Here is a 23,483-nt window from a genome sequence, read left to right as displayed (position 1 = left end):
AGTCTTTGTCTCTGTTCACTTCTCATTTGAGATGAAATTGATTCGGGCTTTTCGAATTCAAGTTTAATTTCTCATACAAACACTGGAGAGCTGAGAACACACTGGGAAGCCAAGAGCCTTGGACGGCAGGACAAAGGCTTCCCCGCAGCTCAGGCTCAGCTCAGTCCACTGCAGTCTCCGCTCCCAACCTTCTTCTTGGAGATCACCATCTCTCCTGATGGTCACACCCCTCTCTGCCTGCACCTGGGTCCCAGCCCTTCCTCTCTCTCCAGAGTCCCCTCTCCAGCAATCACCCCTTCCTTCTCCCCAAAGCACCCTCCTCCTTCTCTTCTGGATCTTTCTCATCAGCATTTCAGTGAGTTGAAGTCTCTCCCTCTTAAAGAATGATGATAATACTAACATCCTAGAACTAACTAGGGTAATACTAACACCCTTCTAGAACACCTCATTCCCTTCTATTTTGCCTCATGTTTCTCTTTCAGTTTTACAATTATGCTTATTGAAATTTCCTGGTTTCTTTCTTTTTTTTTATTTTTTTCGAGATGGAATCTTGCTCTGTCATCCAGGCTGGAGTGCAGTGCCTTGATCTGGGCTCACTGCATCCTCTGCCTCCTGGGTTCAAGAGATTCTCATGCCTCAGACTCCCAAGCAGCTGGGATTATAGGTGTGTGCCACCACATCTGGCTAATTTTTGTATTTTTTAGTAGAGATGGGGTTTCACCATGTTAGCCAGGCTGGTCTTGAACTTCTGGCCTCAAGTGATCCACCCGCCTCGGCCTCCCAAAGTGCTGGGATTACAGGTGTGCGCCACTACATCTGGCCCTTATTGAAATTTGTTTGTTTGTTTGTTTTTGAGACAGAGTTTTGCTCTTGTTGCCCAGGCTGGAGTGCAATGGTGCGATCTTGGCTCACCACAACCTCTGCCTCCCAGGTTCAAGCGATTCCTCTGCCTCAGCCTCCCGAGTAGCTGGGATTATAGGCATGGACCACCACGCCTGGCTAATTTTGTATTTTTAGTAGAGACAGGGTTTCTCCATGTTGGTCAGGCTGGTCTCGAACTTCCGACCTCAGGTGATCTACCCGCCTCAGCCTCCCAAAGTGCTGGGATTACAGGTGTGAGCCACCGTGTCCGGCCTGAAATTTTTTTTTAAAGAAAGAAAAGAATGCTCTTGGTATTTGTTCACCACCCCCTTCTCTTCCCATGCAACACAGCCTGTCTCCACAGCCTGGGCTCCAAGCCTCCAGTGACCTTCCTGTCACGAGCCTAGTCGACACCCTTCAACCTGCTTATTGGCAGCTTTTGATACCGGAGACCATTTATTTCTTCTCAAACCTTCCCCTGCCCTTGGCTTCCATAACCCCACCATCTTGTTTTCTGTCCATCTCTCCTTTCTTCCTCTATCCCTCCCCTCTCTGCCTTTCCCTAAGTCACGGCGTTCCTCCTGGTCCTCCTCTCGCTGTATGGCCTAGTGGCCACCCTCTCCGTGGCTGATGGAACCCCAGATTTTCACTCTGGTCAGCCTTCTCTCCTCAGCTTCAGACCCTTACAGCCGGGCTCCTGTCAGGCAATTGCACTTGAAGGGCCCCTGGGAGCCTCGAATGCCACACAACACAGATGTGACTCATCTCCTTGATGCTCACCGCAGGAGGCCTTCCAATGTGCACTCTCTCCTCTTGGAGCCCCAGTTGAGTGGGCGGCATCACCATCCACCAGCTTCGCACATGGCAATCCTGAGCCCCACCTTTGCCTCCCCGCCCAATGCCACGCCCTCCACCTAGGAGATTCCAGCTCTTCTGTCTCCCACCTCAAACCTGACCCCTCATCATCCTCGTGTTGGCTCTCAAGAGAGACTCATGCCGTCAGCTCCCACCTGGATAACTGAAATCCCGTCTCCCGGCCTCCTTTCAAACACCCTTCCAACCCACTCACTGCAGCCAGAGGGGGCTTCCAAAAGGTGTATCTGATCATGCCTCTCCCTTCATTCATCCATCCAACTCCTGATATATTTATCTAAGACCTAGTGTCTGCCAGGCACTACGCTGTGCTGGGAGAAGTGTGTCTTAGTCTCCTGTAATTCACATTTTAGCAGAAGAAACATATCATAAACACATTATAAGAAGTCAAGTGATTAGCCGGGCACAGTGACTCACGCCTGTAATCCCAGCACTTTGAGAAGCTAAGGCGGGTGGATCACCTGAGGTCAGGAGTTCAAGACCAGCCTGGCCAATATAGTGAGACTCCATCTCTATTAAAAATTAAAAAATTAGCTGGGCTTGGTGGTGCATGCCTATAATCCCAGCTACTTGAGAGGAGAGGCTGGAGAATCACTTGAACCTGGGAGACAGAATTTGCAGTGAGCTGACATTGCACCATTGCCCTCCAGCTTGGACAACAAGAGCAAAACAAAACAAAACAGTCAAGTGATGATCAATGCTATGAGGAAAGAGAAGGCAGGGAGAAGGGGTGAGAGGGATGGATTAGGGAGTAATTTTAGGTAGAGAGGTCAGGGGAGGCTTCTCTGAGTAGGTGACATTGAGCTGAGATAGGAATGAAGTGAGCAAGTAAGCCAGCACGGTCCCAAAAGGAAGCACTGTCCAGGCAGTGAGAACAGCATGTGCAAAGGTCCTGTGGCAGCTGGATATCTCCAGTATTTCAAGGACCAGTAGGCTTTTGCCCTCTGTGCTCCAGCTACATTGAACTTCCAGTAGGCACTGTCTTGCCTCTAGTCCCTTGCACACTCCATTTAGAAACATCCTCCCTCATTCTTCTGGTTAGCCTTTATTAATCTGTTATATTCAACTCAGCATCATCTCCCCACCCAGGGAGGTTGGTCCAGAACCTCACCCTGGCTCAGTTAGAGGCTCCTCCTCGAGCTTTCACAGCACCTATTATAGCACAGACAGATTATATTGCAATGGACAGTTCAGGGGCTGCTTTTTGGTTCTTCATGGAGCAGAGACTGTCTGAATCATTTCTGTGTCCTGAGACTCTGACAATGAAGAAGGCTTTGGTGAATGTTCTGATTATGTTGCTGCTTAACCACCCCAAATTTAGTAGCACAAAACAGCCACTTTATCCTGCTGTCAGATTCTGTGGTCAGGAATTTGGCCCAAGCACATCAGTAATGGCTAATCTCTGCTCTGCTGTGTCTAGAGGACGCCCACGGCTGGGGCTGGAGGCTCCTGCACCACCGTGCCTGGCCTTCAGGCTGGATGCAGCTGGGACTGTGTCCTGAGCACCCCCACACGGCCTCTCCTCATGAAATGGGCTTCTCACAGCACAGCAGCTGGGTTCTTAGCAGGAGCATCCTGGCAGTGACAGAACACCCTAAGACAATGAGGCAGAGCCGTGTGACCTTTTCTGACCTGGCCCTAGAAGTCACAGAGCATTACTCCAGTGCACACCATTGGTCAAAGCAATCAGCATCTCGCCCTGATCAAGGGGAGGGGCATAGACTCTACCTCTTGATGGGAGGCGTGCCAAAGAATGTAGGGGCTGTGTCTTAAAACCCAATATTGAACATGTGTCAAATGATCCTGATGACCGACGTCTGTACCCCATATGACAAATCGCCAAGTGCTTTGGTGTCCACCTTGTGTGGTCCTCACTGAGAGTCCAGGATGAAAACATGGAAGAGCCCTGCTGACCAGGGTGGGGGCCCCAGTGGGAATGCTGCTTACCCCCAGGTGGACCTGCAAGGAGCCTCAGTGGCACAGAAATCATTATGGCTGGTGCTTATTATGTGCCAGGCACCATTCTAAATGTTTCACAAGTATTAAGTCATTTAGTTCTCATAAGCATCCAGTGAGGTGGTGTGATTATTCCTATTTTACAAATGAGGATGCTGAGTCATGGAGAAGATATGGAGGAGCCACAGCCAGAACTAGGGTGAGGCAAGGGAGACGATTACCTTAAGTGCTACATTTCAGATGCCCCCTCACCCACCGAAACCCCCAGGAATCAAGATGAATAATATTTTCATGTTTTATATATATATATATATATATTATGCTATCGTTAATTTTTTATATATTATTATAATTTTATAATATATTATATTATATTTATATTAATTTATATTATAATTATAATTTGATTTATATCTTATAATCATTATTATTTATATATTATCATTATAAATGAATGATATTTAGTGCTATCATTAATATAGATAGATGATAGATAGATAGATAGATAGATAGATATAATTTTTTGAGACAGGGTCTCACTCTGTTGCCCAGGCTGGAGTGCAGTGGCATGACCATAGTTCACTGCAGCCTCAACCTCCTGAGCTCAAGTGATTCCCCCATCTCAGCCCCCCAAGTAGCTGGAAACACAGGCATATGCCACCACCCTTGGCTAAATTTTTGTAATTTTTGCAGAGATGGGGTTTCTCCATGTTGCCTAGGTTGGTCTCGAACTCCTGGCCTCAAGCCATCCTCCTGCCTTGGCCTCCCAAAGTGCTGGGTTTACAGGTGGGAGCCATGGTTCACAGACTCATGTAGTATTTTTAAAATAAAAATTAATGCAAAAATCCATAACGAACAAAATGTCAAAAATTTAAATAAAGACAAGATCAGTATTGAGGTTATATCCAGCCTAGTCCACTCAAACCGCAATTGACCTAGGGACCTGTAAAGCTAAGAAGAAATGCTTGTTGTTGAGAACTACTGAATTTTGGGGTGGTTTGTTACACAGCACTATTGCAGCAACAGCTGACCAATACAAAAAGTCATTTGCCTTTTAGCAGATGAGCGAATGGCAGATGTGAGATTTGAACTCAGGCAGCCTCAGACCAGATTCTATGTTATGAACAAGCCAAATGCTCTGCCTCTCTTATTGAGGGGCACATTAAGGTGTGCACCCAGTATACCTGGGCTGGTTCAATCCTCAACTCTCTAACTCACTTTCCTGCTCAGTGTTCCTCTTCCTAGATGAGGCAGGGGTACCTCTGTGAGTGCCATCCCCCAGACCCCTTTATCTGGTGGATGACCCTGGCCTCTTCATTTTGGCTGACACTTTAAGAAGGTTGACCTCAGATTCCAAAGTAAGGTGTCAAACCAAGAGCAAAATTTTCAAAGCATTTGGCCAAGAACCAGCTCCTTGACTCTTGTGCTTCTCAAGATATACAATAGTCAGCAGGAAGAACATTTCCTGGGAAAGAGAATCACTATTGAGCACTATAGTATGCTGTGACAGGCAGGGACTGCCCTTAGCTCAAGCCTAGAGAGCTGGACATGTGTCCCTGAGCGGAGTGGCTCTGTGGGCCATTGTCCTCTGCTTGATAAATCTCGTGTGTGACAGATTGGCTAGATAAGACGCTAAAGATCCCAGTAAACTCAAAGTAATTTATACTATTAGAGTTGATTGGGGTAGAGAGTGTGAGTTTCATATGCGCCAGATGTGGGCTGACCACAAGAGGAAGCTGGCATGGAGGTGCCTCAGGCCCTGTCCAATAGAACACCCCAAAGAGGCAAAAAGCCTCTGCACAGAGAATCAGAAGGCGTCAGAAGATTCCTTGGGGCTGCGGAGGGACTAAGCAACCAACCCAGGTTTCTTCTGTCCTCAGGTTCCTTCATCTGTAGGACCTTGTCACCATCTGCCTGGTTGAAGACACTGCCACATTCAGGTTCAGCCGAAGGGATAGGGGAAGAGAGTGTAGAAGAGGTACACCTGGAAGATAGAGATGCATAGAAGCCTCTGCAGATGACAGGTTCCTAGTGACGGCAGGGAACGATCTCCAAAATAACCCCTGAGATTTTAATGTTATCATTAAACATTGGCCATGCTTGGAACATAACACCATCTTCCCAAAGTGCCATAGTAACTAGGCAAGGAAGAACCTCCCTGCTCTTCTCCCTCCACCCCCTTCTCAGCCTCTTCTCCCTCTACCCCCAAACCCACCTCCCAAGAATGGAGGAGAGAGGAACCAGAAGTAGCTAAAGAGAGAGAAGGCAAGTGAGAAAAGTGAACTATCCACCCTTCTCTTCCCGAGTCTCCAGCTTTTTGTGTGCAGCAGACCACCGCTGGGCGAGGGAGGGAAGCTCTTTTGAATGAAGACTGGAAACTGATGATCACACTGGCCAAGGAATTTTAGTTGAGACTGTACTTACTACTTAAAATGCCTATGGTATATTCTGTTTTCCAAGAGAGATGAGAAAAATCATGGGATAGTCTAAGTTTTCATCTGGGGATGGAGGTTGGATGTGAATAAGTGCTCAGAGCCAGTTATTTTTATTTTTCATTTATTTGTTTATTTTTGAGACGGAGTTTCGCTCTTGTTGCCCAGGCTGGAGTGCAATGGCGTGATCACGGCTCACTGCAACCTCCGCCTCCCGGATTCAAGCAATTCTCCTGCCTCAGCCTCCTGAGTAGCTGGAATTACAGGCATGCGCCACCATGCTTGGTTAATTTTGTATTTTTAGTAGAGACGAGGTTTCTCCATGTTGGTCAGGCTGGGCTCGAACTCCCGGCCTCAGGTGATCCGCCCACCTCGGCCTCCCAAAGTGCTGGGATTACAGGCGTGAGCCACCTCACTCGGCCTGCTCAGAGCCAATTTAAAGCAGCCTTGGGAGCCTAGAGCTGCTTTCTCATTTCATCTGCTAAGTGGAGCTTGTTTGAAGTCAGACCGCCCGTGGTGTCCCGAGGCTGGCCCACTGCATTAGGGTGGCTGCTTGGAGAAAACTGGCTGGCCAACCAGATCTCTCCTCCTCTTTTCCACAGTGGAGTCACCGCTGGGCATGGGGCCACCTAGCAAAGGACTGCATCTCTCAGGCCTTCTCATAGGTAGGTACAGTCACACAGCTGGACTCTAGCCAGAAAAAAGCTGGGCTTTTTGCTCGAAAGTGGAAGTGATGAGTCCATGGCCCTGAAAACAGCAGGTGTACCTCTTCCACACTCTCTTCCCCTATCCCTTCGGCTGAACCTGAATGTTACAGTGGCTTCAACCATGCAGGTGGTGACAAGGTCCTAGAGATGGAATAACCTGAAGAAGGAAGAAACCTGGGTGCCTGAGTGACCAGGTGGAGCAGAGTGACTTTGCCATGAAAAAGAAGTTGGGTTCTTCTCTTGTGACAGTAGCTCAGCCTTTTATTGTGGGCAGAAGAGCACCCCATTTTCTGAGTTCCCTGAACCACATCCAGACACTGCACCCCAACTCACTGGAGTCTCTCGCTAGAGAGCAACCCCTCAGCTGGCTCAGTTATAAAAGCCCTGGAGACAAAAATGTTTTTTTGCAGACCCAATTCTGACATGGTTTCTCATCCAGCTCTGCTCCTTCCTGGCTGTGCAACTTTGGACAAGTGACTTTACCTCTCTGAACTCCATTCTCTCTTATCCAAAAAGGGATTCCAGCTAGCTCTGCCATGAGGATTCAACGAGAGGATTCAGGTAAAAGGCTCAGCACAGTGCTTGGCACAGATTAAGTTCTTCGCAAAGGTCGTCTCCTTTTCCCTTCCCCCATTCCCGGCAGCCTTCACTGCTGAGCCCCTGGCAGGCCTCCCAACCAAACCGTGATGCAGACTGAAGTTTTTCTTTCAAGTAAGTGACAGGTTCAGGGAGGCGGAACAGAACAAGTACTTAGAGTTCACAGCACAGAATTCTTTGAAATCATGTTCCCAGTGCTCCCTTCCTAGGGTCGGGGGATTAGCCGGCTATCCTGGGCTTGGCTCTAAATGGTCTCACCATGAAGGGAATTTTCCTACAATCTTATCCTACCCCTGTCCCAGGGCTAAGAAGACAAATGTCTTTCTCCTCTGCGGCAGCCCGTCGCTGTCAACCCCGTTCCAGGGCAAGGACTGTGGGATGCAGGGAACAAGGAGTGGGGCTAGAGCTGGGGCTGGGGCGAGCGTGTTCTGTTTGGTGATGATTGGAATGTTGTGAGTTATGCAATAGGAATATTAATTCCCTCTAGCAGAGACCATCAGGGCTGCGAGAGGCTGTTGGTGTGTATCTGGTCCCGATGCCTTCCTCTTGCCTCCCATTTACTCATGAAGAAAAGGAGGCCTGGGAGGGGACAAGACTTATTTGCAGACCCACAAAGAGAAAGGGAGTGGCAGCAGCAGGCTGGGCTCCAGCAGGACACCGTGGAGGCCTGGCTCTGTGCACCAGCACCCTTGTTATGGTGCAGCGCTGACAGCGATGCAGAAGGTAGCGTTCGCCTCCATGCTTCGTGTGTATGAAAACCAGGACCTAGAAAGTGTCCTAGGGACATGCCTCCCACACTGACCTTCTGTGGCTGGTGTGGGCAAAGGATTAGAGGGGAGCTGGGCTGCTAGATTATCAGAAGCTGGGAGACAGGCCCCAGATAGGCAGAGGTTAGGAGCCGAGCCCCCAGGTAGGCAGAGACTAGAAGCAGGGTCCCCCAGGTAGGCAGAGGCTGAAAGCCGGGCCCCCAGATATGCAGAGGCTGGGAGCAGGGCCCCCGGGTAGGCAGAGGCTGGGAATTCTCCAGCTCCCCACACTACGGACTTGCTTGGTCTTGCCTCCACCACAGCCTGGCTCTGTTTGTTTTGTGAATGTCTGTGCAGAGGTTGTGGCTTCCCGATGGACAATGTGATTCCCAATGGACCTTACACTGCCTGTCTCTCGACTTCCTTTAGGGCCTGGCTCCCTGATCCTGCTGGTGGCATTTGCTGATCAAAAAAACAGATTGTTTCCACCTCCCAGATGCAAAATCTTTCTTCAGCCAGACGGAGATCAGACAGCCCCTGGTGCTGAATCCCTGATCTGCCACTTCACCAGCTGTGCCATCTTGGATGAGATATTGAGCTCTCTGAGCCTAAATGCTCAGATGGGGTGAACATGAGTGGGCTTCCCTCGGGGCTGGGTGATAGGATGGCATGAGACCCGCCAGGGAAAACACACAGTGGACCCTCACTGACTTCCTCCTTTCCCTCTGCCCAGGGAAGCCTCTCAGTCCCAGGGGGCACGTTCAGTGTTGGTCAGGGCCCAGACCTTCTCCCTCAGCCTCCACTTGCCATCCCCACCCACATCCTGTCTCATTTCACAGGAAGGCTCAAGCTGTGAGCCCGGTGTGTACTGGGTTCCATCCAGAATGTAGTCCAACAAATCCACCACACGCAGGTGGGGGCCGTGTCCTGGCCCCTGGGGTGAGTAAGGCTGCCCACACTTGGCATTTGAGGCCAGATAATTCTCAGTGGGGTGGGGGTAGAGGGGCAGCCTGTGCGTTGGAGGATACTGAATGATGTCCCTGGCCTCCACCCACCAGATGAGAGTAGCAGCCCCAGCCCCAGGCTTGGAAAAGGTTTCCAGAGATTGCCAACTGTCCCCTGGGGGTGAAATTGCTGCTGTACAGGAACCACGAAGAACTCAGACACGGAGAACCTCCTGGAGCTAATGGTCCACAGGGGCCCCTCCTGTGTGGACACAGACACCTCAGTACACACACCCAGAGGACCCAGGAGGGCCAGGCTGAAGGAGGGCATCACCTTCCATCTGGGGGTCTTATCCCCCTCCTCCCACACTTAAACTTGAAGGAGGACTCAGTGCTGACCCTCAGGGCCAGGGCACACGGCAGGTGCATTTTGGGAGGGAAAGGCCAGCTTTGGTCGGAGAGGGGGCACACCTCCTCTTGGAAATACAAAAAATACACATGGGCAAGGACACAGCTTTGTAACAAACCCACTTTTATTGATAGTGTACACGGAGATCCATGGCGGTGGGGCTGTGCCTGGGTGAGAGCGGGCCACACACCGGTGCAGCCAAGGTACCTGGTCTGCTCAGAAGGCTCAGGCAGGGGGTTGGGAAGGGGACAGAGGCAGGGTTGGAGCTGCTGCTTTGAGCACAGACGCAGGCAGGGGCCAAGGCTGGGGTGCAGGTGCAGGTATGCAGAGCTGGGGCCGGAGCATGTGTACATCTGTGTGTACATCTGTGTGTACTTGTATATACATGGGCATGGTGTACACAATATCTACAGGGACCCTCACAGACTGATCTAGGGAGAGGGTTGAGGACAAGATGTCCCAAAGCCCTGAAGGCCCCAGGGGCCAAGCATCAAGAGAAGGGGCACATCGTGGTATGTACTGAATGCCCAGCGCTAGCTTGCTTCTGCCACCCACAGACTTGCTGTGTGACCTGGCGGAAGTTACTTACCCTCTCTGAACCTCAGAAAGACCCATTGGATGATCGCTAAGGTTCCTTAGGGCCCTAAAACTTCAATATGTTTAGAGAGATTAAAATACAAAATACACTTGTTAAGAGCTGATGACAAGGGCCTTTGGTTTATGGGTTCAAAACCCACCATGCCTGAGTACATGGTGGTACCCAGCATGGCCCAATCCCGGGCACAAGGAGAAGACCCGCCCTGAGCTTTTCTGTCGGACCCCTCCCAGGCTCAGTTCTGGGTCCCAGCTGCTCCTCCCTGCCTCCCCACCGCTGTGTGTGCAGAAGGTGGTGGGGCAGCAGGGGCAGGCAGAGGCCAGGGCTGGGGATCCTCTTGGTTTCCTAGGACACAGTGAACCCAGCACCCAGTAGGTGCTTAATAAATGCTTGAGGAACGAGCACAGTAGAGGACAGCCTGGTTCTAGGTGGAGCTGTACCCTGAATTTGCTAGGGGACAAGGGTGGGGCCTGGGGCTCATCATGTCCCCTCCGAGTCTCGGTGGTATCCTCCGTGAAATGGGAGCATTAAAAAAAAGCAGTCCTGGCCTGCCCACCCCACGCTTGTGCAATTGTCTGTAAACCGTGGAGCTCAATGGCGGAGGTCAATGTTTAGCTGCAAACAGGCCATGGAAACCCTGTTTGGGAGCAGAGGAGGAAGGCGTCCCCAGTGGAGGCCGTGGATCTGAACTGGGTGAGGGCCTGGCCAAGGAGGGAGTCACTAGGCTTTTACAGTACAATGATTTCCATTTCTACTACTATACATGACACGAAAACAGCTGCAACCACAACAAAGCACAACTGTCGGGCGGAGGGACCTGGGAGAGGAGGCTGAGGAACGCGGTCAAGAGGTGGGCGTGGTCTAGGAGGTGGGCGTGGTCTAGGAGATGTGGCCACGCCCCCTTCAAACACACAGACGCCACTGGCTCAATGTCAGGGGCAGCTGGGGGCCAACTTGTGTGTGTGCTGGGGATGGGAGGGGGTGCAGAGGCAGCTGAACCAGAGGGTAGGAGTTGCAGGGCTGGGAGAGAAGTTCTCCCAGCTGCCACCCAAACCAAGCTGGGTGTTATGCCCGGAGAGAGGAGACCTTTCTCATCTGGCCTGCGGTGTCCTTTCCATCCTGAGACTTGTCCCAGGAGGCTCCATATGACGCAGCAATCCTCACCCCTCTGGCATCAACATTTCTTCCAACCCCAGGAGAGGAAGGTGTAACTTGAGTCTCTGCGTAACTCTTGAGGCTGCAGAGATGTGTCCTCCCACAGAGGAGCTGAAACCACCAAGGAGCTGTCGACAAGGGGACTCAGGAAAGCTGTGAGAAGGCAGACGAATGTGCGGAGGCCAGCGCCCGGGGGCCTCCAGCCTGGTGCCTCCAGTCTGGTGTCTGGTGCTGCCGGGCCCTCGGTGGGGGGATGCGCACAGCAGGCATCTGGGGCCACCTCCCTGAAGGCACTGGCCAAGCCCCGCCCCAGCATCCCTCGCTCACTGGATGGTGCACTTGTCCCTCTCACGGGCCTGGCCTTCCCGAAGGACCTTGGCCTTGATGTACTTGAGGTCACTGTTGACGCTGGGGCGGCGGGCGAAGGGCGAGACCATGCCATAGGCGTCCATCTCCTTGACGCGGCGCATGCAGAAGGGCCTGGGGTGGAAGGCGTCACCGTACTGCACGGAGATCTTGCGATGCAGGGCGGGGCTCATCTCGTGCGGCAGCTTGGCCATGCTGAAGAGCACGTAGAACATCTCGTCCACGTTGGTGTTCTTCTTGGCCGACACCTCGAAGTAGGCGCAGTTCTCATCACCCGACACCAGCAGCTCGGCCTCGGTGGTGGGCACCTGGCGGCAGAGCTCGCCGTGATCGTTCTTGTTGCCACAGATGACCATGGGCAGCTCCGCCGCCTCCTTGGTCTTGTTCTTCAGGCAGGACTTGACCTCCAGGATCTGCTTCTGGAGGCGCTTGACCTCATCGAAGGACTCCCGGTTATCCAGGCTGAACACCAGGATGAAGACATCCCCTGCAGGCAGAGAGCCCAGGTAGTGAGTTCACCGGCCAGCTGCGACCCCTGCCCTCCTCTGGCCACAGAACATCAGCCCTAACAGCTGGGAATCACAGGTGCCCTGAAGCAGTTATGCGTCGTAACTGATTTAACCTACACAGCGACTCTTTGGGGTAGCTGCGATTATTCTCCCCATTTTCCAGGACAGGAAACTGAGGCTGAGAGGGTTGAAGCCCCTGTTCACAGTCGCATAGCTAACACGTGGACCACTTGGTTCAAATACAGTTAACTCACTTCACATTTCTTTGCAGGGCTGGAGAGTGGTGGGTGACTTGTGTGGACTGTGTTCAGATGATAATAAAAATTATTTCTATGACAGCAGGGGTCCTGTCTGTCTTGCTCAATGCCTAGTTTGCATCTGGCCTCATCCGCTTAGCTGCCAGCAGACTTGGGCAGATCATGAAACCTCTGTAACCTCAGTTTCTCTGTCTGTTTCATGGAGATGAAGTATTACCTTGCAGGATAATTTTGAGAGTTATGCAAGATAATGAATGGACAGCGGCACATGCTCAATGACCTCAGGTGTCAGTAATGATGAGAATGAGGGCCTACTGGGGGCCAAGCACTGGGTGTATCCCCCAGGCCCATTGTTCTCTTGATTCCTCACTACGCCTCTGTCAAGGAGATTTTGTTACCTTTGCGTTACAGGTGAGCAAACTGAGGCTCAGAAAGGGTATGCAGCCTGCCCAAGATCACACAGCTTCCGTGTGGCTAGGCTGAGATTTCTACCTGATTCTGTCCTCACCTAGCTCGTGCCTGGCACCCGGTAGGTGCTCTCTGCTTCTCAAATAAATCACGGGATGAAAAAGCAAGCGCTGGCCTCCAAGGCCCACCCTGCCTCCAGGATAACTCACTGTATCACTCAAGGCAGGGTTGTGAATCTGAAACGGGCTGCTGTGGAGACAGTGGGGCGGTGGGGAAGCTGTCTGGACTGGTGCCTCCATCCTGATTTCCAGCTCTTAATAAGCACCTTCCTCACTTTTGCTTAAACTTTTTTTTTTTTTTTTGAGACTGAGTCTTTCTCTGTGGCCCAGGTTGGAGTGCAGTGGTGTGATCTTGGCTCACTGCAACTTCCACATCCTGGATTTAAGTGATTCTCCTGCCTCAGCTTCTGGAGCAGCTGGGATTACAGGCTCCTGTCACCATGCCTGGCTATTATTTATTTATTTATTTATTTATTATTTTTGAGACAGAGTTTCACTCTTGTTGCCCAGCCTGGAATGCAATGGCACAATCTCAGCTCACAGCAACCTCCGCCTCCTGGGTTCAAGCGATTGTCCTGCCTCAGCCTCCCGAGTAACTGGGATTACAGGCACCAGTCACCATACCTGGCTAAATTTTTGTATTTTTAGTAGAGACGGGGTTTCGCTGTGTTAGCCAGGCTGGTCTCGAACTCCTGACCTCAAGAGATCTGCCCACCTCGGCCTCCCAAAGAGCTGGGATTACCGGCATGAGCCACTGCATCCAACCACTTTTGCTCAAACTCTTGATAGCCTTGTGGTATGACAAGATCCCTGTCTCACAGATAAGGAAACTGAGGCCCAGAAGAATCAACAATTGACCCAAATTCTTGAAAAGCAAGCAGTTCCAGCTTCTGGCAGAACGGCTGCCGCCTTCCTCTGCACCCCCAGAGCACATCATTTGCCCCCACTTAATGGCACATGGCACATTCAGAATGGTGTCCAGGTCAAGGGTGTGCTCCAAACAGTGAGCTTGGGCACAGAGAAGGGTTCCATCACCCACTTGTCCTGGTCTCCCCAGGGCCTGGCACACAGTCAGTGTTCACCAAGGCAGGCTGAATGGATAGGAGGTGATGGAGGGAACTGCCGTGTGGGCTCTTCTGAAAGGCACTTGCGAGGCAGCATCAGCTTGGCAACTCTTCCTGCTTGGGATGCCAAATCCCATCCCATTAGGCTAATCCGGGGCCCCTGAGGACTCGCGGCCTTGACATATTCAAATGCGAGACTGCGATGCCAAGCATCAGAGATCAGCCCGTCTGGCAGCTGGAAGAAGAGCTGGCAGTGGAATTAATGGCTTTCAGAATTTCCTGAGCAGCAGGAAAATGAGGTTGAAAAAATGAGGTTCCACCAGGTTGGAAAATGAGGCACGGGTTGGTGTGTGAAAAAAAACAAGCATCAGACAGATGTGCTCAGAATGATATGCGCCATAAAAAAGAGACAGACAAAAATACTCTCCATTGTGGGGATACAAATATGAATGCCAGTGTAGTCATGGAGGCCCGGAAGGCTCCATGCCAGACTGCCAGGGTGGCCACCTCCGGGGAAGGGGCAGGAGCCTGGGATTGGGGACATGGGTCAAAGGGGCATTAGCTTTATCTATAGCGTTTGCAGGAGGGTGTGTTTGTGTATTACTTGTGTCACTGAAAATTAATGCTGAAAATATGCATGTGCTTCCTCTCTACATCTCCCCTCTCCTTCCTTCTGTCATTAGCCTTATTCATAGCAGTGGGTACCCAGTCCCCTCCCCAAGGCTGGGAGGGCTGACACCAATGCAATACCCATCACATGCTGGAAGCTCCCGCCACAAGCCTTCTTGCAGTCCTCACGGCCTCCCTGCGGGGTATGAGGTTAAGCCCACTGTGTGGCTGGGGAGGCTGACTCAGACAGGATGCATGTGCCTCTGGTCACACATTTAAGCCAAGAGGCCCAGGGAGGATTCGAACACAGGTCGACCCAGGGCTCTCCTATCTACATGCCCCTTCTCCAAAACTCGGGGTGGAGCGGAGAGCTTGACTGCTGTCTGGGTCAGATGCTCCGAAAAGCCAGCCTGGAAGAGAAAGCACTCAAGGGGGGGGCCACCCCACAGCCTCAGTCTTGGCCTCGAGGCGGTGGCAGGGCTGGGCATGGCATGTGTTTCTCTGTATAGAAGTATCTCAGTTGGGGATTATCTTAATGATGCCTAGAGAGTTGCCTGCTCACTCCTTCTCTTATCCCTGCTCAGCAACTTGAAGGGCATGACTTGGGAAATGATTGTGTAACCCAGAGCAGGCCCACTGCAAATGCTGACTCAACAGAAGACTTGGGGATTTATTGTGCGCTTACTGTCTGCTCACCAAGCGCCTTACATATATTCATTCATTTAATTCTCACGGTCCCTTTAGGATGAGTGTTGATGTGGTGCAGTTTTACAGATGACAGTGCTGAGACACAAAGAGATAAAATCCCTTGCCTCAAGGTACAAAGCCGGGAAGCAGTGGAACCAGGACTCAGACCCAGGTGCTGGGTCCCGGGCTTGTCCTCTTAGCTACCATGCTAATGCAGTGTAAACAAGGGCACAGCCCCTCAGCTCCATTCACCCCTTCTTCCCCCCCAACCTCCCTGTCCCTCCTCACCCTTCCCAGCAGGGCTGAGAGGCTGTGGTAGGGCTTTGTTCTGAAAGCACAAAAGCAGACTGCCTTTACGAGCTATGCTACCACTGGAGTGAGTTACTTAACCTCTCTGGGCTTCAGTTTCCCCACTTGTAAAAAGGGAATGAATAACTATTTACTGTGAGGGTTAAATAACTACATGCTGGTTGGCCGAGGTGTCTCACGCCTGTAATCTCAGCACTGTGGGAGGCTGAGGTAGGCAGATCACGAGGTCAGGAGATTGAGACCATCCTGGCTAACATGGTGAAATCCCGTCTCTACTAAAAATACAAAAATTTAGCAGGGCATGGTGGCACATGCCTGTAGTCCCAGCTATTTGGGGGACTGAGGCAGGAGAATTGCTTGAACCCGGGAGGCGGAGGTTGCAGTGAGCCGAGATCGCACCACTGCACTCCAGCCTGAGTGACACAGCGAGACTCCGTCTCAAAAAAAAAAAAAAAAAAAAAAAACAAAACTACATGCTCTAAGAACAGGGCCAGGCCCATAGCTTCTGATAAGTGTCAGCTACTGCCATCACCATCACTATGGCTATGACCAAGCCCCCTTCCCTTTGGTGATCACTGCCTGGGTCCTGCCCTTACCTCTCTAGGAGGTGGCAAAGGCCTGGGGTGTGGGAGACTTGAGCCCCGTGGACTGACCGTGGGCCCCGGAGCTCTGGTGGGTCATCTCCCGGAGAAGGAAAGCAGCAGCCAGGGCATCATTCTGTTCCCTAAAAAGGAATATCCCTGGGGCATGCTGGTATCAGCTCCTGATCTGGAAGGCGGCCCCGACAGCCATAAGTAATCGATCCGGAGACTAACAGAATGGAATCAGGGCCCCTGACTTCATCACTAGTTCCAGCACGTGGCAAAACCTCTCCGAGCCTCATTGTGCAAGGATGACGCCTGTCTCAGACGATGGCTATGCAAGTACTATGCAAACTGCCAAGTGCCCAGCACACTCTGCACCCATGCCCTGGCCCTGCCACCCCAGCCCAGGCACCAGTGGGCCTCACCTGTGAGGATGGAGAGCCTGCGCATGGCGGGGAAGGGGTGGTTGCCAGAGGTATCCAGGATGTCGAGCTGGTACATGTCGCCACGGATGTTGTACACCTTGCGGTGGAAGTCCTCGATGGTGGGTGTGTACTGGTCCTCGAAGCGGCCATTGAGGAAGCGAGACACGATGGAGCTCTTGCCGACCCGAGAGGCGCCCAGCACCACCATGCGGTATGAGTTTTTGGCGGGCACACTGAGCGTGCAGTTCCCGCTGGACAAAGTCTTCATCATGGCTCGGGGCTGCGACAAAGCGAGAATAGCAGGCATCAGGGGACCCCCAACCTGGCCCTGCCACCTCTTGTTAGAGGCCTTGCCGTCCTCTCTGGGGCCTCTGTCTAGGTCTGTTTTCTGTCTGTAAAATGGGAACATCAGACGAGGTTCTAAGGGGCCTTGGAGTTCTACCCTCTCATTCATTCATGCCCTCTCCTTTACTCCTTCCTTCATCCACTCACTCACTCAACGTCCGTTCATTCATCCTTTCGTTTATGCAAACACCGGATTCCTGGGATTTGAATCCTTGCCTTGCCTCTAGCTACTGATCTTGGGCAAGTAGCTTAACCTCTCTAGAAGTCACTTTTCTCGTCTACAAAATGAGCCCAATTCATAGAGCTGTTGCAAAGGGCTCAGCACGTGGTGAAATCTCAAAAATGGTATCTATCGTGAGAATCCGTTCTTTCCCTGGTTCATCCATCTGGCTTTCCGGGAGCCTGTGATTCTAGGATAAGACATGGGGAAGGCACTAGCATGCATTGCTTAAGCCTGGGGCAGGGGGTGGTTCTGTGGCCATTCAGCCCTCCTGGGAAGAAGGGAAGGCTATGTCCATACCACATGCTCCAAGCCCGATGCCTGGGGTTGCTCCTGCAGCCACCTCAGGAGGACCCACCTTTAGACCTGTGCTCTGCATCTGGCGGGCTTCCTCCACTCCATGACCTGCCCGGATATTTTCGCCTCCCAGGCCCTAGGTGTTTACTTGCCTCCAGGAGACCCAGAGGCCCGGAGTAGAGAATGTGGAATGGGGAATGACCCATGGCTGGCTCAAGCTTCCCTCCTACCTCCAAGGGTTATGGTTCTGGGGCAAACCCAGAGGCCCGGAGTAGAGAATGTGGAATGGGGAATGACCCATGGCTGGCTCAAGCTTCCCTCCTACCTCCAAGGGTTATGGTTCTGGGGCAAACCCAGAGGCCCGGAGTAGAGAATGTGGAATGGGGAATGACCCATGGCTGGCTCAAGCTTCCCTCCTACCTCCAAGGGTTATGGTTCTGGGGCAAACCCAGAGGCCCGGAGTAGAGAATGTGGAATGGGGAATGACCCATGGCTGGCTCAAGCTTCCCTCCTACCTCCAAGGGTTATGGTTCTGGGGCAAACCCAGAGCTTTCTATGGGAGCCTCTTGACCTCACGAAAGAGGCCGACATGGATCCAAGCTCTCGTATAAGCAAACCCGCAGGCTCCACCAGGCTCACCCCAAAGGCTCTTCGCAGCCCAGCCCTCCTTCCTTTCCTACCTCAGCGCCCACCAGAATCCCCGCCCCAGAACCCCTGACCCCAGTCACCCTAGTCAGTTTGAGCTCTGCTGAGACCAGCCTCCACTCCTTTGCTCATGCCACCCCTCTGCAGAACACCCTCTTCCCCTTATGTTTCAGGGTCTGGCTCAAGTGCCACCTGCTCTCTGAAGGCCTCTCTGATCTCCCCACCCTAGCAGGAATCCCTCCCCTCTCCAGATGAGAGTTTTCCAGCCCCTGAACTGCAAATGGGCACAGGCCTGCTGAAATATCAATCCCCTCGGTCTTCCACAGGCTGCCACAGGTTGTGCAGGTTGGGCACTGCACAAGGCACATGGCTGGGTGGGCAAGTGGGGGCTGCATCCCAGAGGTGGGGGCTGTATCCCAGAGGAAGGGGCATCTTGTGTAGAGGAAGAGGTATTGTTTTTAAATTCACACAAAGGGCTGTATGTGCCCAAACTCGGTCCCCACCCCGGGATGCCCCAAGTCGGTTTCCTTGAGTGCCTCGCCCATTGACGCAAGGCGCTTTCCAACACCATCGCTTCCTGGCTATCATGATGCTAAGGTCTGAGATGGCCACTGGAGATGGAGAGATTGCCTGCGTGTGAGTCCCTGGCACACATCTGGATCTGCCCAACTACCAGCCTCTGTGCAGGAAACCGGCTCTCAAAAATACCTTTGTTAAAAGCCCTAATTGGTGGTTTTTGCCAATTTCCATGGCGTAAATGCTCCCACCATGGTCAATTCTAAGCTACCAATGTGACTTCGATGAATGAATCACAAAGGGACATGCACAATAAGCCAGCTCAGCACACGGCAGACCCCAGGCCTGGAGCCACAAGGACAACAACTGCTGCCACTTGAGCCCATGCAGTGTGCCAAGCCCCGCACTAAGTATAGACATAATCATAGCTGGCATTCATTTTGCAGCTAAAATATGCCAGAGTGTTCTAAGTGCTGCACACATGTTAACCTATTTCTCCCTTCATAACCCCAGAAAGCAGGTGGTGTTATTCTCCAATTTACAGATGAGGAAACTGAGGCACAGAGAGGTTAAATTACTTGCTTACAGTTGCACAGCCAGTAACCAGCAGAGGAGAGGTTTGATCCCAGGTGGTCTGCCCTGAGCTCAGAAGGCTACGTGACTAGCCTGCTTGGTTAACAAGGGAGCCTGGGCAGTAGTTCAAGCCTAAGACCCCCACGTCCCCCACCCAGCTCCCAACTAAAGCTGTCTTTGAATTTATCCCACAAAACTGCCATGCCATGAACATAGCAGGGGCTCAATAAATGGTGTGTGCATTCATCAAATGGCAAATGGCTCTGTCTTTGGGTTTGCCTGAAGGAGGAGGCAGAGGGTCAAAGAGGCAGGGAATCAGAGAGAGGAGGCAGGGAGTCAAAGACAGGAGGCAGAGGGTCAAAGAGGCAGGGAATCAGAGAGAGGAGGCAGGGAGTCAGAGAGAGGAGGCAGGGAGTCAGAGAGAGGAGGCAGGGAGTCAGAGAGAGGAGGCAGGGAGTCAGAGAGAGGAGGGAGCGAGGCAGAGAGGGAAGGCAGGGAGTCAGACAGAGGAGGCAGGGAGTCAGAGAGGAGGCAAAGACTCAGAGAGAGGAGGCAAGGTGACAGACAGAGGAGGCAAGGAGTCAGAAATAAGAGACAGGGAATCAGGGTGGGCAAAAAAGGAGAAAAAAAATCCTCTGTGGTTTTTATCGCTGAGAGAAGACTGATTCTTCACATGGCCTGAGCCATGTAGAGCTGTGTGAGACATCCGGACACCTGGACGCCAGGTGACAGTGCCTCTGTGGGCTCCGCCTCCTGCCTCCACATCTTTCTTCCCTCTCTTCCCCCAGAGGTGGCACCATGGGCACCCTCATGGGCACATCTCTCCTCTGCAGCCTGTTCTCCCTTCTCCATCCTCAGCCAGGCTGACCTCACACAGCGAGGAGCAGACGGGGATGAGTTTGAAGAGCCCTGTGGGAATTTAGAGTCCAATCGCAGTGACTGAATGGATTTCAGGAAGTCAGAGAGAGGAGGCAGGGAATCAGAGAGGGGAAGTAGGAAATCAGAGAGACGAGGTTCAGAGAGGCAGGAAATTCAACAGAGACCCCCTAGCAGCAGAGGTATCTGAATGCGCATACTGTGACTAGTGACCCCATCACAGGGCCATTCTGAGGACAGGAGGAAGCCAGAAAGTTCCCAGAGCAGAGATGAGGGGGCGCCATCCTGGGGGCACAGTAACCACAGCCAGGAAGGCATCCATCAGCCCACTTGACTGATGGGGATACTGACGCTCAGAGAGGTTAAGTCACTTGCCCCAGTACACACAGCAGATGACTAGCTGGGCTGGGATCAGAACCAGGCTGTTTGGCTCCAAAGTCTGGGCTCTTAACTCTATGAAAACCCACCCCTGGCCAAAACTGGTCCTTTCCAAAACACTGTCTGTTTCAGTGAAGCCTCAGCTGGCGTCAGGCGGGGGGATGACTCCTGAGACATATTATATTCTCACTCCCTCTCTCCCTGCAGGCAGCGGAGCGGAAAGGGGGCAGGCACCTCCCAGGATTCTCCCCTAGCCCTGCCAGCCACCTCTGAGCAAGTGCACCTGTGGATTCACCACTTCTTCTCCCTTGAGCCTCTCTCCCAGGGCCTGCCTGGAAGATGAAGGGGTCACACGGGCACAGGCAGCAGGACAAGAGTCTGGACGTGTCCTCCCGGTGTATGCCCCAGAGCCTGTTTCACTGCACTGCCCCTCCTCCACACCCCCATGCCTCCTCCATCAGTGCACACTCAGCCTCTTTGGACACGCACATTGCCGTCACTGGCTTCCAGCTGCCACTCTGAGAGTCCAGGGGCTTGGCAAAGCCAACCCCACCACCCTTGGCAGCTCAGGTGGTAGAAGGTAGGCAGGCATCTGCTTCCGGCAGGCCAGCTTTGCCTCTCACCAGCCCAGCAGCCCTGGGCAAATGACTTGGCTTTCTGGGGCTCAGGTTATTCCTCTGTTAATGGTAAGACATAAACCCCCCGTGTGGCCCTGGGCTTCCAATAAGTCTGGAGGCTGACCCAGCTCCTGACCTACAGCAAACCCGAACACATGATGGGTTCTTTTCTTCGTGGCACTTTATCTTGGCAGCTGTGGGGCTGCCTAGAGTAGCCTGGTGAGGCTGGACTGGAATGCAGGTGCAGGTCTTGCAGGGACCCCATCTTGTCTCTGACACCACGGGAGGCCTGATTCACCGGCTCCTGACCTGGCTGCTCCCTCCCAGCCTGGCTTCCCACCTTCCAACATCCCCTGTCATCCTCCCAGTGCTGGGGACAAGGGGAGGGGAGGGCACAGAGAGGCCTCCAGAGCTGCCTTCCGGGCCCTCCAAGACAGCTAAGTACAGGAAACCCCTCCTGGGAAGGGAGTCATCCAGGAAACTCACTCTGCACCAACCCAGAAAAAGCTCAAGAACTCTGGATAAGGAAGGAGCTTCTTAATCTTCCTTCCCCACCTCCAGGTAATGCAGGCTGCAGCCAGCTCCAGAAGGGACAGGAGTGTTTGGAGAAGTTGACTGTCTTCCCTGAGCCCCAGTTTCCTCCTATTTAAATGGGCTATTACTCCAGCTCTTTAAATGGAAAGCCTCTGGCACCAAAACTAGCACATAGTTGAAGCTCAATAAATCTTTCTTTCCTGGGATTTAGTAAAGGGTATAGCACTCAGTTCGACATATATAGTAGGTGCTCAACGAATTTAATTTTCTCTAGGTATGTAAAGTTGCCAGACGATCCCGGCACATAGTAGGTGCTCAACCAATTTCACTTTCTCTAGTCATCTAAGGAATCACTGAGCTTTCCTCCTTCAAGCCTCTACCCTTTCTTCCCGGCTGCTTCACTTCCCCCAGATCCCCAGCTCTGTTGGGGCGTCTCCTACCTGCGAATGGCGGGCCGGGCCTCTGGCACGGCTCGGAGAGCTGCCTGGAAGCGCCGGGAGCTGCGGGGAGCTGCGTGCTGCTCCAGCCGCCGAGCCTCCCAGAGTCTGTGGTGGCTCCCGGGTCACTGCGCGGGGATCCTCCCCTGCGCTGCTCGGGACGCCGGACTGGGCGCGGCCGGGCAAGGAGGCGCAAGGGGCAGGTGCCCCATGGGTGGGCTCCGAGGGCTCAGCGGGGCCCGGGCACGGGGCGGGCTCCGGCTCGCCGCCGCCGGCCCTGCCCTGCCCCGAGCCGGGGGCCTCCTGCTGAGCCAGGTGCCCGGAGGCTTGGGGACGTCCGATCCGGGGGTCCCCGCCTGGGGCTCTGGGGCTGGGGGCAGAGAAGTAGGGGCGACTCCGGTGATGAAGGAGCAGCCCCTAGAGACTCGGGGAGGGGGGTCCTTTGGAGGTGACTGTGGGTGCGTGTCCCTGGTGGGCGAACCCTCCTGGTCGCCTATGCCACCTTCTCCGCCTGCCCCAAAGGGGGTCGCTCGGATGGGGGGGTATCGGGCTGCCGGGCTCGGCCGCGGCCGCCTCCTCTGCCTGCGGCTCTGCAGCTCTCCCCGCGCCGGAGGGACGGCTTCTTTCTCCCCGCGCGGCGACGCCAGCAGCTGAAGGAGGAGCAGGGCGCTCTGCTCTGCGCGCGTGTGGGAGGGGGCCTTGAACGCCGCCCCAAGGTTTCGCAGTTCCAAGTTAGCACCAACCCGGCTCCTCCTCCTTCACCTCCTCCTGTCCCCAGATGAGGAGAACTTTGTGTGTGGCCCTGGGTTCTCCCTCCTTGCCCCTCTCGCAGGAAGATGCCCCACTGTCACCCACAGGGCGAAGAGGTCGCTGATCCCTCCGAAAGGTGGCAGAACCCCAGGCTCCTGATGGCGGTCCCAGCGGCGCCCTCCCGCGCCCCTGCGAGCGTCGCCCACCAGCTCCTTCGGCCCCCCGCAAGCAGCGCCTCCCGCCGCCCAGCGCCAGCGTCTGCCCTCCAGAGCCCGCTCGCCCCGCCCCACCCCGGCGCCCCGCCTCGCCCCGGCGCCCGGCCAATGGGAGGCGGGTCCCGCGGCCCGGCCCAGCCCATCCCTTTCACCGCCTCCTGGGCGCCGCGGTCTGCGGTTCCGCGTGTCTGGGCGCGTGGGGCCGGGGCCGCTGGGCGCGCGCACCTTGCCCGGAAGGCGGCACGGGCCTCGGAGGCTGACGTCTGCGCACGCGCTCACACGCACGCCCGGCCTGGCCGCAGGTGACTCGCATGGGGTCCGGCCGCCTGTCCACTGGCCGAGGTCCCCAGCGGCTTGCGCCCGGCCAGGTCGAGCGCGCCACGGCTCCAGCGCCCTCCTCCTTCGCGGAAGTCCCCGGGTGCCCTCCCAGGTGTCCAACCTGCCTGTCCCAGCCGCCGCCTCCCTCCCGAGGTCACGGTGCCCACGGGACCCTGCGGACTGGCACATGGGCCATGCACGTGTCGCCCA

The 23,483-nt window shown here is 53.7% G+C and overlaps 1 protein-coding gene across 2 annotated transcripts; it reads right to left on the bottom strand.

Annotated features, from left to right (window-relative positions):
* Positions 1 to 9,631: 9,631 nt before the first annotated feature.
* RASD2 (RASD family member 2) lies at positions 9,632 to 23,115 on the bottom strand. Of its 2 annotated transcripts, none has more exons than XM_055253030.2 (3): positions 21,994 to 23,115; positions 16,553 to 16,832; positions 9,632 to 12,128 (listed from the first exon to the last, which is right to left on the bottom strand). In XM_055253030.2, the coding sequence occupies exons 2-3, from the start codon at positions 16,821 to 16,823 to the stop codon at positions 11,599 to 11,601; spliced, it is 801 nt and encodes a 266-aa protein (XP_055109005.1). In that variant the 5' UTR covers positions 16,824 to 16,832; positions 21,994 to 23,115; the 3' UTR covers positions 9,632 to 11,598. The 2 variants fall into 2 exon arrangements, with proteins under 2 accessions (XP_055109005.1, XP_055109003.1); XM_055253028.2 differs by lacking the exon at positions 21,994 to 23,115 and adding an exon at positions 17,476 to 18,093.
* Positions 23,116 to 23,483: the final 368 nt, after the last annotated feature.

This window comes from Symphalangus syndactylus, chromosome 18 (genome assembly GCF_028878055.3).
Source record: "Symphalangus syndactylus isolate Jambi chromosome 18, NHGRI_mSymSyn1-v2.1_pri, whole genome shotgun sequence".
Taxonomy (NCBI): Eukaryota; Metazoa; Chordata; class Mammalia; order Primates; family Hylobatidae; genus Symphalangus; species Symphalangus syndactylus.
The sequence above is the reverse complement of the archived record's forward strand: the minus strand, read 5'-3'. Positions and strand labels throughout refer to the sequence as shown.